The sequence below is a fragment of the Streptopelia decaocto genome (assembly GCF_964273445.1).
Source record: "Streptopelia decaocto genome assembly, chromosome: 3".
In the NCBI taxonomy this organism is placed as follows: Eukaryota; Metazoa; Chordata; class Aves; order Columbiformes; family Columbidae; genus Streptopelia; species Streptopelia decaocto.
The window spans coordinates 26439218-26452737 of record NC_138656.1 but is presented as its reverse complement, the minus strand read 5'-3'; the positions used below and the strand labels follow the sequence as shown (position 1 = coordinate 26452737).

General features: G+C 43.9%; 1 protein-coding gene across 1 annotated transcript in view; it reads right to left on the bottom strand.

Moving 5' to 3' along the window:
* The window catches only part of EML4 (EMAP like 4), a 161174-nt gene extending 155333 nt beyond the window's left edge, over positions 1-5841 (bottom strand). The window contains exon 1 of the mRNA XM_082048790.1: positions 5540-5841. Coding sequence (XP_081904916.1) covers positions 5540-5564 — 25 coding nt within the window. The 5' untranslated portion in view covers positions 5565-5841. The remainder of the gene's footprint in view (positions 1-5539) is intronic.
* Between the last annotated feature and the right edge of the window lie 7679 nt (positions 5842-13520).

The window sequence follows — 13520 nt, the reverse complement described above, 5'->3', positions numbered from 1 at the left end:
GTACTTCCCATATCAAAAATATTAAGTTAGAGCATGAAAAATACACTGTGAGGCCAATAAGGCTTCTCAGCATCCCAGGCATTAAAAGCCTTTCTAAAGGAGAGAGAAGAGAGTCCTTCTAATAGACACTCCTGTGTTTGGGATTCTGAGTCTTTTTTTGTTTTTAAAAGTGAGAGTGTTACTCGCTACCAGGCCAAATATTGCCAATTGCTCTGTGCAAAAAAAGGTTTTTTAAACACACAATCCTTTGCTTCTCAGCTGGCTACAGAGCATAAGGTTCCTCCTCGCTGCCCATGAACTAAGCCCCTTTCAGCCAAAGGTGGGCAACCACTGAGTTTCTGAAGCAAACAGCCTCCCTTCCTTGCTGCTAGTTTAATCACCCCTGGCACCAACCAAGGCCATCCTTCCCAGGCAGGACAGACTGATGTCCTGCCAAAGTTTTTATTTTTACGAAGACTAGCACACTGACAATAGCACGCAGCAATCCCACAAACACAGCCCCGCAAATCAAGCTGAACTCGTTGTCGCTACAAGCGATTGCACTGCAGCACCGCGGCCACTTTTGCAGCCTAGACAGGCAACTGTACAACTTCATATTCTAGCCCAAATAAATGACAAATACCCCAACTTGCTATAGATAGTCATCCCACATGCTCATTTTTCTCAGAACTGAACCCAGCCAGAGATGAATCATGAGGCACACACACTTTGCAGGCTCAGAGCACTGGTGACCACAAGATTCTCCCTGCTCAAGCTCTCCCGACCCCTCTAGCAGACCTGTCCACATCACTGGGGGCTCTAGAGAAGACTTGCTGGGTTTCAGCAATGCCACAGGTTCAACAAACACCATCAGTTCTTCCAGTGCAGGAGAGCAGCACAAACTCATAGCACTGCCTCAGTGGCTACCCAATACAAACCTGACGTACCCATGAAACAAGAATGTTTTCCAATAACTTTTATACAATACCCAGCACAAGAAATGGGGAGGGGGAATTAGAAACTAACCTACATGCCATCCCTCCAGTAAGTAGCTAGTACATACACTGCAGTTAGTAGCAGTGCATGTAGAGTGATAAAACAGTATGTAGATCCTACATAAAATGAAAAAAGTGAACCTTTCTTATTATTTCTCCAGTTGTACCTCAAATAACATCAACAGCAGAGCAAAATGTTGGTCTCTACTAAGTCATTACAGCTCTCCTTTGCCTTCTGTTTCTCTGAAAAAAAAATGCATAAGCTCAACTACTCTTGTCTTAAAAAAAAGAATAAAAAAAATCCTAATTATTTTATGCCTGCCTGAGGCTTCAAGAGAAGACTGATTTTAATTTCTCAGTGAAAATGTTTTCAATCACGAAGAATTTTTCAGTAAATACTACTTCTCAGCTTCAGGGCACCCTGTACAGCTGCACAAAACCCATGGTTTAAATTCAGAAGTTGAGACTTCTTCATTGATTTTTTTAGTTACTACTCTGTCACAAACCTCATCACTGGAGAGAGTCCTATTGAAATGCTTTGGACCATGTTATTATCTTAGGCTGGTGACAAACTTGGAAAGGGCTGCAGTCATTTTTTATACAATAATCTGATGAATGCTTCCATATCTTTGTTTACAATGAGTTATTGTTACAGAGCTCAATCAGCAGAAGCTTTCTCAGAAGGGAAAACAATGTGACAGCTAAAAGCAATGGAAAACTGTCCACCAAAGCACATCCCTCACCAGTCCCAGCAGACGGTTGTGCCTTAGTCTTCATAAGCCTACATCTAGTATGATCAAAAAGATCTCATACCTTAGTCAATTAACCCTACAGAAAGATAAATCAACAGCTTAAGAGATGCCACAGAGCAGTGATACAGTGATAAATGCTTCATATTAAGGCAGCGCTCTGTGACACCTTTCTGCTGATGGCATGCATTAGCTGCACCAGAAAGTTACGTTTTAGGCCCAAGAAAGGCATCACCCTCCATGCTGCAGGAGTTTCACAAACCAGCAAAGCCAGCCCAAGAGCTGGTAAAAACATGATGCCACCATGTGCCACCTACCCTCAGCTGAGGGCTCCTACTGCTTCTCTGCTACCACCTGTCATACTTCTACTCTCCAAGCCAGTTTAGGCAGAAACCCACCAAAACAGCTGGGGTGAGCAAGAAGGCCATAAATGAATGTAATGATGATATGAACAAATTAAAATTTTTGTTGGCAAAACTGCCTTCTGCAGTCCTACAGCTCTCTGCTGGACTTTTCTGAACCAGTTCACCACTGGCTGAAAGGCACCAGCGTGAGGGTGGATGAGATGCCAGGCAGTAGTTTTTGCAGCACAAAGAGGTTTTTCAGAGTTTGGTTTTCTTTTTTTTTTTTTTTTTTTTTTTTTTTGCAGAACTCTCTCACTTGATTCTTCTAGTAGAATTAATCATGCTTTCTTTTCCTTGATGATGCTGTCTTTGGGTTGTTTTGATCAGGACCCTAAGACATGAGAGCACTTGGCAGAACTGGAACCAGACACCCATGCTGTGCTCCTGTCTGGGCAAGGGCACAAAGCACAAGCCTAGGCGCTCAGTCCAAGTTCCCAGACTTCTGTTCCCATTCAGAAGCACATTCTTTCACTTCAAGGGATGCATCTGAAAAAGCAGATGGCCAAAATCCATTCAGCGCTCTGATTGGAAATGCTCAAATGTAGGGTATGACTGTCCTACTTGAGACAATAAACGGAATTCAATAACCACTTTGCTACTGGTGATACTCAAACAGTACTGAAGTCCCAGTAAATGTGAAATAACTCAGTGTTTTATCAAAAGAGTAAATCAATACCTATTTCAGCTGTACAATTTAACTCATAATGCATAGATTTTTTTTACTTTATGCAGTAATTGGACACTCTTAAGTAGAGTACTACATAAGCACTTACTAAACCAATAGCCAAAATAATTTTTCTAAATTACATATAAATGGTTTCTTTCATCTGTTTATTCTCATAAAAATTTCAATGTGGAAGCCAAAAGAAAACAGCTGCATAAAGTATTTTCAACTGCAAGAGATGCATAAGAAGGTATTTCTGCCTGTGCTGGAGGGCACAATCTGTAATAACATTTTGCCTCCCAGACAATGACAGGAGGCATTAAAAGGACAACTTGCTCTCTAATCATCTCGCTTGACTAGTTGAGCATGCACATACATAGATAGCACAGTTTTGCCAACAATAATTTTAATTAATTTTTACATTTCATTCTAAATTACATTAATTTATGGTCTTCCTAAAAGACATTTAGCAGAAGCTAATTAAATTCAAGCCATTAGATTTTAATTAGAGATATTCAAAAGAAATAATCTCAGAACAATTCACACATCTTTGTGAACACTACATGCTCGTTAGCAGCTAGAGCAACCAACAAGTGCTTATAAATACAGAAAAGGACTAAGCAGCATGATTCAAATCTGGAAACAAGAAAGTCACACAAACTTTCATGCTTCAAAGCTAAAGATTCTGGGAATGCCCTCTCCCCAGCCCTAGCCCAGAAAACCACTGTGCACTCATGCTCGCCATAAAAGCAAAATCAAAGGCCAACTAACAGTGAATATCACGACACACAGTCTAAAAAGTTGAGCTAAGCTTAATTCTCATTAAATTCTAATAAAATCACAGTGCCTTTCTGGCCAAAAAGTGAAACACATTAAAGGCCCAGATGGAGCTTCCCTTAATAGGGCAAGCAGGACACTCTGAAGAGCCCACCACCACGCCAGCCCAAGGTGCCGGGCCATCCAACCAGCTCCACAAGCAACCTCCATGCAGGAAAATGATGCTTCATTATTTCAAAATAATTGGGGTTTTTTCCACACATAACACAAAACAGTTATTGATAAATATCTACCTCAGCAGGGGCAGTACTCCATGAGTTAAAGGCAATATGGGTGCCGTTTGATATGGTGATCAGTTCCACTACTGGGTAAAAAGGCTCATAAATATTAACAGCAGCATATCTGCATATGTCACCCACAGGCACAACCTTTCCTCTGAAAACTGGGAACAGAACCCCTATAATTCCTCCGTGTGTCGCCTTCTGATCGTCAGATATAAAATAACTATGGAAGTTACTTGAGCAAGGAGAGTGTATCAGGCAAAGAGCCAAACTACCAAAGCATACTGTTAATTATGGTGCACCAGTTTGGTTTGGATAGGTGCCCAAAATGCTGGAGTTGACATTTCAAAACCTGAGGGGTTACAATCACACTCAGAAGTATTTAAATGAGTCAATTTTTCCAGAAAATTGAGAACTCTTCGCTATTATTACAGATTTCACAGGAGTGCTGTAAAAATAAATTAATCTAATTTTTAGAGGCACAGATTTATTCTTCTACAAAAGATGGAGTGAGTTCGATCACAAAATGTCTGTAATAGATGCATCAGCGCTGAAAGCTAACAGAAGGCATATAAAAAGAGTGGCAGGTAGGCTCCACATCTGATGTCACCACAAAGTGAATGGTCAGATCTATGTCACCCTTATAATTTCCAGAAAATGCATAGGAACACACATACTTTCTAATTCTTACATTTGCAAACATTTTCAGTTTCCATTTTTAATCAGGACAACTTCATACTACATGCAATCTGTCCTTTAAATCATTCAGAAAGTGGGCTGGTGAAGAATCTTTAAGAAACTGATGACAATTTGCCACAAAACTTAAGAGAATGAAACCTGTCAGTTTTCTGGGAATAGTGGATAAACAAGCAGTAAATATTTTCGATCGCAGCACAACTCCAAGGGGAGGAACCTGACGCTCGGGGAGCCAGGAGGACTCCTCGGGCACACGGAGGGATGCGCGGCCACCGCGAAGGAGCTGACTCCCCCCGCCACCGCAGACACGGTCGCCGCTCCCAACTTTTGAAGTGTTGGAGCGAGCACCCCGGAGCCGACCGGAGCCGGGCCCCGGGGGGAGTAGATCCAAGGCTTGCCGGGGCGGCGGGGCTCCGGCGGCAGAGGCGCTCCCGGCGCTCTCGCTGCGACACCCGGGCCCGCTGCGCCTACCCGGCCGGCTGGGGTTCCTCCCACCCCCGGAGCAAAAGGGAGGTATGAAAAATAAAATAATATATTTTTGTAACGAATGCAACAGCCCAAAGTCAAGCAACTAACTCTGGGGAAGGGCAAGCCCACGGCGAGGGAAAGAACAAAGGAGGCAAGTGCAGCCGGAGCTCTCGCAACAGATGGTTTGAAGCTGACCAGATTTCGCGCTGGCATCCCCTCCCTCTCCCCTCCCCTCTGGCCGCCGCACGGGCGCTGTTTGCACGCACCGGCCCGGCCGGCACCGCGTCGCCCCGGCCGCCGCGGCGCAGGGCAGCCCCCGCCCGCGGGCCGGTTCCCGCCGCCCGCCCGGTCCCGCACAACCCCCGCGGTGCAGCCCAGCCCAGCCCCAGCCGCCGGGACCGCCACCCCCAGCGGGAGCCGCGCCGGCCGCAGGTGCGCACCCCCGGCCCCGCGGCAGGGCGGGCGGCTGCCGGCACGGCTTGCCCCGTCCCGCCCTCTCTCCCTTACGCTTCCCGCCGCCGCTCACCCAAACTCCCGGCGAAACCGTCCATTTTGTGTGGCGGGAGGCTGGTGCCGCAGCCCGAGGCGAAGCCGCCGTCGCCGGCCAGGACAGGTTCATTCACCCGCGGAGCGGCGGCAGGACGCAGCGGCGGCGCCGCAGCCCGGCACTCATGAGCCGCCCGGGGCAGCGGCTCCGGCGTTTCCCCGCGCTCGGCGGCGGGAGGCGGCTCCGGCGGCTCCTCCTGCTGTTGCTGCTGCTGCGGGGCCGGCAGCGGCGCTGCCCGGCTCCGTCCCTGCGCCGCGACCCCAGCACGGCAGCTCTTGCCGAGCTCCTCCCGCCGCCGCCAGCGCCGCCCCAGCGCCCCGTGCTGTCGTGCTTCCGACTCCGCCCGCCCTGGCAGCCGCCGCTTCCCCTGCGGGCGGGCCGGCCCCGGTCCCGGCCCCTGCGGCGGGCAGCTCCGAGCCGCCTTCGGCTGCCGCTCCCGCGCCCCGAGCGCTCCGGCTGCTGCAGCTGCTGCTCGCCCGCTGCGGTGGGAGCTGCGGGTTGTAAAGAGACTCTCGGGAGGAGGTGGGGGAGACGATGGGCTGCTGGCCGCAGCTTTCCACCGGGGGTCCCGGTCTTTGCCAGCACACCTTGCTCGGGATAAACCGTTTAGGAGTAACAATTCAATTTATGTTCAGAAGCTTATACTATCGGGCAATTTGTGGGAGGGTTAATTAGGCGATTTAATATCATGAGCGCGGCAATCAAAACAGATGTTCTATTAGATTAATCTAAAAACTTTGGTTAACTAGTTTGAGGAAGTTTTTCCTCACTGCATATCGAGCCAGAGGAATTGCCACTTCTGTAGCCTTGTTATGGCTGTGTATAGGCGATCTCTTCCTCCACTTCCAGCCAGCCACATTCCAGGCTGCCTCCTGTAACTTCCAGCTCTATGCTGGATGACGAGGGAAAATAGAAAGTAGAACCAGAAATTCAAGTCAGCCATGCTGTATCCAATCTCTTAGCCAAGAGTGTTTCGTATGTTAAGCAACATCATCAAGTTCTGTGATGCGTTGCTTTCTCCTTGCTCAGGAAAAGCTACGTACCCATTGCAACATCCTGTTTTGCTCTAAGTATTTTCCTGCAATACACTCAAGTGCTAGTGCTGCAGTCATACAGAGAAATTGATAATTGCCTTGTGAGCATGTCCCTGGCATTTGCAGCCATGTCCTCTAGTGACAGTCTGTGGGTGTTGTTGAACAGGACTGGGGAGAAATGTGGTGCTGGAGAACAGCACAGACCTGATGGGAGCAGCACACCTTCCATCCACTCAGGCAAAAGCATTGTTATCTTACGGGTTTGCAATATAAAATAAACCCAAGAGGTTTATGTTTGCTAACATTAGAGGAAGACATCTTGAAATTTTTCATCAAAACCTAATCTGCACCAGATTTCCCAGCAAATTTTACTGAACAGCTGCCACAGCAATGAATTTGAGTGTGACTGACTGCACACAGTCCTCGAAGCAGGAGGGTGACAACCAGTTGCCACAAAGGAAAGCAGCAAGTCAGAGCTTGCCACGTTCCCAGTTACCAATTTTGTCTCCAGAGGAAAGAATGGCTACAGGGGCAGCATGAGTGAGCATCCTAGAAACTTGGGAAAACTTGGGAGAGCTGCCCTTTCTGGGACAATAGGGTCTCCATCCTATGGGTCTTGAACTCAAGAAAGCCACGAATAAAAATAAAAGCATGCATGGAAAAGAAAAAAAAAAAAAAAAAAAGGAAACAAAACCAGGAAGACTGCCATCATCAGGAAGTACCCTAAATCCTTGTGAGAAGACAGGAGCAACCCCTGAAGTAGACTCCAGGACCTACACCCAACTCAGAACCGAACTGCACTCCAGAACTATGTGCTGACCCGGCGCCTGATCTAGAGCCAACAAGTAATCTAGAACACAATCTAGACCCATAAAGTGATGTAGAACACACTCTAGAAACAGAGCAAGAATGTGACCTAGATCCATAAGGTGAGCCAGAACCCGATCTAGAACTGGCTACCTCACAAAACCACCCACTCTCCAATACATGCCTGCTCTGAACACGACTGCGCCAACACCACCCTGCCTTTACAAACAACCAACACCAAAACTCAACCTCTGGAATGCATTCATCCTCTAGGGACAACCCAGACTCTAGGGCCTCACATCTCATAGCAACAATAAGCACATTACTTTCCCCTTTTCAAGTACAGGGACTGGAAGATGCAGATCATCCAGAATGCTGGTATTGGTAAACTACATACATAATCTATCTTCATATACCATTTAGTCTTGTCAAACAAGATGCCTTCCAGTCAATCTGGTATAAGTAGGACATCATTAGCCACTAAGTTTCTAGGTTGTTATTCTTTCTGGTCTTAATTATGAGCAGGTATTAGACTCCCTAGCTGCTCATGGGGTCTGTTGCTGTGGAATGGCTCAGTGTAGCTTACCTGCATGGTCTTTTAGCCACAGCAAAAGAGCGCTGCAATCAGTGCAGGAGAGAGTCCCTCAAATATGCTTTGTTTTTTCCAAAAAAAAAAAAGCAAGAAAAACACAGCACTACAGCTCCAGTACCATCTCCCCACCGCCCATTTGCCCTAGGCCAGGTTTTCAACATACTTAAAGGATTGGGAGTACAGAGAGAGAAATCTCCTCTAGCTCAGAAAAGAGTCCAGGGAACTCAGAGCCTGTGGACAGTTTTCTTCAGAAAAGGGCCCCTTTCTTCCGAGGTAGAGCCTTATGTAAATGCTTCGTTGTGCTGTTTTCTTAAACAAAACAACCAAAACACACAAAAAAAATGCACAACTGCCTTCTTGAGCTCTCAGCAGGACCATCCTTCAGACACACCAGAGTGAGTTATTGCAAACATCCTTAGGTTTGCTTCTATTTTATACACTGGAAACTGTGGCACAGAGCTGAAGACAACAGCGTGAATCCTTATCTGGATATTTAATTCCTACTGAAATTGGCTAGGAGCATGACTGAATATGTTTGATTATCTGGGTCCTGCAGAGCTTGCATAAAAGTACATAAAAAGTTTAAGAGCTGCAAAGAAAGCTAGTTTTCCATAATCTTATCTTAAACCCAATATAAGTTTGTTACTTAAGTACTGTTGAAAACACTGACTTTGGTATTAACATTTAAAAAATAAAGCTCTATCACTACAGAGTTATGGAACTGAACAAAACCAAGGAAATGAAAAAGCAAGGAAGTTCACCTCTGTGTGACGCGTTAATTAGGAATTTCTGAAGAGCTATGGAAGAGTTAACAAAATACAGCAGACTCCAGCTTTCAAATTCTTATGTTACCTTCCTCAGTCTAAGCCAAGCTCTGAATACTACCTGAACTTAGGTGGGTTTTGTTTGGGGTGTTAATTTATCTATTGATTGTGCTTATGGTGTAGACAACAGATGTAATTGTGGTATAGACAATATACAATCAGAGTTTTAGCAAAAATCTACAGTGAATACATATGTGTGTTTATCATCTTTAACAATTTTACTTGACTGTTGATCAGAATAACTTATGATTAAAGCAAAAATAACTTTTTCTTTCTTCTTTTTTTTAATGTAGGTTTCAGACAGGTCCTGGCAAATTACTCAATATAGCCTGTAGACTGATAAACACCATGGCTGTTCCAGGTGCAAACCCTAAGGTGATTTCTTGCCTCTGGTATACTACCTAGTGCTTAACTTGGAGGAGGGAGGAGTTGTACAATGCTGTAAGGGGTTTAACTTTTGCTTCTTACTTGACAATGATTCAAAAACATGAACCAAAGAGTTGTAGAGTTGTTACAATGTTTTAACAAGCTCAGTGATTGTCCCTTTTAGTTTACGTTTTGATGCTAAGATTACATTATTTGGTATTGGAATAAACTTAGAATATCTCACCTCAACTTTCAAATCAGCTAAACATCCGATGCTTTATTGCACATATAGATGGTAAATGGAGAAAGGCAACTGTGATACCAAAGGGCAGGAACTTTACATCAGTTTGGTAGATTCACAGTTTAGGAAATCCAAGCTCTTGTATGCAGGCTGACCCTTTTCAAGTCCCACCGATGCGGGAGGCAGCTGGACAGGTGCTGGGGTAGGGCAAAGCCCACCCTGTGCTGCTCAGAGCAACACACCAGTGCCTCAGCCACTGTAAATCAGTTTGGTGTTACTGACTTCATTAGACAACGCTGATGTACCCCAGCTGAGGACCAGGACATACACATGGAGCCTCCCTGTTACTAGAAGGAAGTTACAGAAAATAGGAACCACAGAAAGAGTTCACCCTGAAATACACAGTGAAGGCTACATACATTCCAGAGATTTTTACCCAGCCCTTGAAGGAAATAGGCTATTTTTTCCCCATTGTTTAATTTCTCTGGCACATTTTCCTTAGACTACAGGTTGTTGAACAGTACTCCTTGCAAGAATACCTTTGTTTGTTTTTTCTTAATTGACATAGTTTGGCAACATTCAGCCTAGGAATTGTTCATAACATTTTAGTGGCTTGAATGTGAATTATATTTGAGCATTTTCCACTGAGAAAACATTGACATGATTAACAACTGAAGACAAAGTTGCTGAGATTCTTGTACTTGAATTTAGGAGTCTAAACTTTTGAGCCATTTCTTCTTACCCTTTAGAAAGAGGATTCTGCTTCCCACAGTACTTTTCCCCTGTTGCTTACAATAGCGTTTAGTTTCTTGGACCAAAGTGGCTACATCCGTCAGAAATCTTCTCCCTCCTGCATTTTTTCTGGTGCACCTCTTCAGAGTGAGCAGCAGGAGCCTGGATGCTTGATGAGTAGCAGTCAGGGAGCCCTAGCCCCACAGGTCTAATCCTGCCTGTGCCCTGCTGACACCTGCAGATCTGGGAAGGAGGGAAGAGGTGCTGCTATTTGTAACCAGCTGTGCCTCACAGCTGGTGGTGTAATCAGTGCAGGATCACTCCCTGTGCTGGGGTGGTGCTCCTTTGAGATGCTGTTCCTTCGCAGATATCTGGGTTTCTTTATGGTGTCTTGTTTTGAAGAGGAACAACTTTATAGGTTTGCCATAAGGCATGGGATATTGTTAATTCCCCCAAGTGAAGCTCAAGTTACAAAAAGTTCCCAGGGGTCACTGATGTAAGGGAAAAAGTTTGATGCCTGACCTAGAGGTAGATTAAATTACTCCTTCCTGATTTATAGAGGGTACTCCTCTTACCTCCAACACAGAGTCTGCAAAGTTTTTCTTTCTGGGCTGGGATTTGGTCTTCCCACAGAAGTAGCCTGAGGTTCAGTCTCTCTAAATTACCCAAGGGCATGAATCAGCACCTGTAGTGCTGGATGGGCTGGAAGGCTGAAGAGAACTAGAGAGTTTTGATTAAAGCACTTAATTATGTGTTTAACTAAAATACGACATAGAGTTTTCAAAATTAGGCTGAATTTGCTGTGTCTGTTCTCATTAATTTTGATAAAGAGATTTAGCTGCTACTGTATAATACATGTTAGAAGCCAGTTGTCTTGATGTTACTGTGTACCTGCTCCTCTCAGGTTTTGTAAATTATTCCTAGAGGTCTGAGGTTAAGGCATACCTAAGCATCTCCTGATCTTCCTCCATTGTTGTGTGAAGTAGGAGCAGAAATTGTCTTGCGAAACAAAAATTGTCTTCCAAAACAAAAAATATCAAAGTTTGATGGAAGGTTCAAGCAGCAAAACTCTGGGTATGTGGACTTATTTGTAGTAAGATGGATTGTAGTCTTATTTCTATAATGATACTACTTAATTGTTGATTGACATGAAAAAAAAAAACAACTCATAAAGAGTCAGGGTTGACCTTTACAACTATATCTAGTTGATCTCGCATTAACTTCTGCATGTTTAGTTTTCCAGTTCATTGCGAATAGATTTTAATCACAGTTTGCAAAGTCATTCCCAAATGTTCAGTAATGTCTTCATTTAATACAATAAATATAATTTTCTAGCAGTCAGGGGAAAACCAAGAACAAAATCACAATAACAATGTATTTTTAAAGATACTGATGATTTGTGGAGGCCTCCATAATGGAGACTCAATAGAGATGGCTTTATTTTGAAGAAGTGCTGAGCATCCACATCCTGAAAAATCAAGCTTACAGTTTGCTGCTTTTTATTGATTATTCCAAAATGGCAATTCTAAGCCATTAATGAAACTTTGGCAAGAACTGTATAATTTCCTGGGGTCCTCATTAAATGTGCATTTTTGTTCAAGTGCAGAACCTACAAAACCCTGTTGGCTTAAGCTAAATTTCATGTCATTGCACTAATGTGTTTAGAAAATGGCAGTCTCTGAAAAATGTGACTACCAAGTAAGAGAAAAATAGCAGAGCTTTAGTGCTAATTCGTTCACCAGCCCTGGTGGGGAATGAGCAGATTCAGTGTGATTCCTAAGCATTTGCAAATTGGCAGAATTTGAGCAGAGAGGTGAAACTCTCGTGTGCACAGTATTTTTTTTTCCTCATGAGAGGAAAGGTTTAGCATTTATGCAAGAAAGCAGGTTAAAATTTTTATTCTGAAACTTTGTTGATATCAAGTTTACATTAAATAAGGAAATCTGAAAAACATTTCACAAAGCTGGAAGAAGAGAATCGAATCTTCCTTCATCTCTCCCCAATGGATAAGTGGTCTGGTTTGTCATACCAAAGAGCACACTCAGTTGTTTTCTCAAATTAGTGAGCTCCTCATGAAATGCATACTTTGGTCCAAGCCCTATAAAAGTCCAATGTCTTACATAAGTGCTAAGTTAAGGGTTTAGCTGAAGCATAAATTGGTGCATTGGCTTTGTGTCAGCCATTTACATTAGGGTGCAGTTTATTCTCTGCCTCAGGAAAAAATGTGCTTCAGCTTGTACTTGGGAGCATTGTGATGAGCTTTGGAGCGATCCATTTTCTCTTCTCCCTGCTTAGAAAAATTAAGAAAAGGTAAAGGTAACAAGTTAGCAATGTTAACTAGGGGTACTAACTAATAAGTATTAAAACTGCTGAAGATAAGATGATTTTTTACAGTGAAGCGGTTATGGTGATCCCCCTCAGGGACAGAATAAAATAGCATTACATGTGAAATGTGTATCTTTTTCCCCTGACTGTTAAAATATCTCGTGTAGCTTTGCATTTTGTACAGATCATTATCCACAAGCTGGTCCACACAGTAGCCTGTGTGCATGGGTATGTATCTGTAAATAAATATGCTCATATACATCCTTCTTCATCAGTGCTGTTCAGCCCTCTGTGCAATTCTGTTTAAGTTATTACTGTGCTTGAACCATTTGTCAGTGGAAGGAAGTGTCTGCAGAGAAGTGATACGTTACTGCGTAGTTTCTTGCTGTGAAGTGTTGACTTTAAAACAGGCTGGCAGTCTGCAGCCCACCCATAATAAAAATGAACAGACATGGTTTAGGAGGTTTTGTTTTTCTTTTGTCCTGTTGTTACACCCGGTTTAAGGAATCTTTTATTGTCTTTCAGCTGCACCATGCTCAGCAATAAATTTCTCTCTTACGTTTGGCCTTTTCCCTTCTGGGAGTTTGGGATTCCTTCCCATTTCCATTTCTACATTTTTAAGCTGTGACAACCATCCTCTTGCCTGGTTATTAGCTAGCAGGGCAGGTGTGCAATGTTTTCTTTTAGAAGGGATAATGTTAGACCCAAATTCAGTGAGCAGCACAGTGATCATCCTCTGTTTTACAGACTGAGAACACCAATGAGGATGTTAATGCATAACTATGGGCGGGAGAATGAAGACCAAAAACAAGTCAGCATAGACTAAACTGAAATAAAGTGCTAAAAAATGCTATTCCCATTTAAAAATATTAATCCTGCAATAATATCTATATAGAGAGAACTTGAACTAAGGGCAGGCCTGCTCTCTGCATACCAGCAGTGCACAACTGAGCTTTTAGGCATTGATATCTTCCATGTCTGCAGTAACGGACATTTGCGTTACTACTCCATGAGAAAATGTAGATGTAGGAAGGAGGCT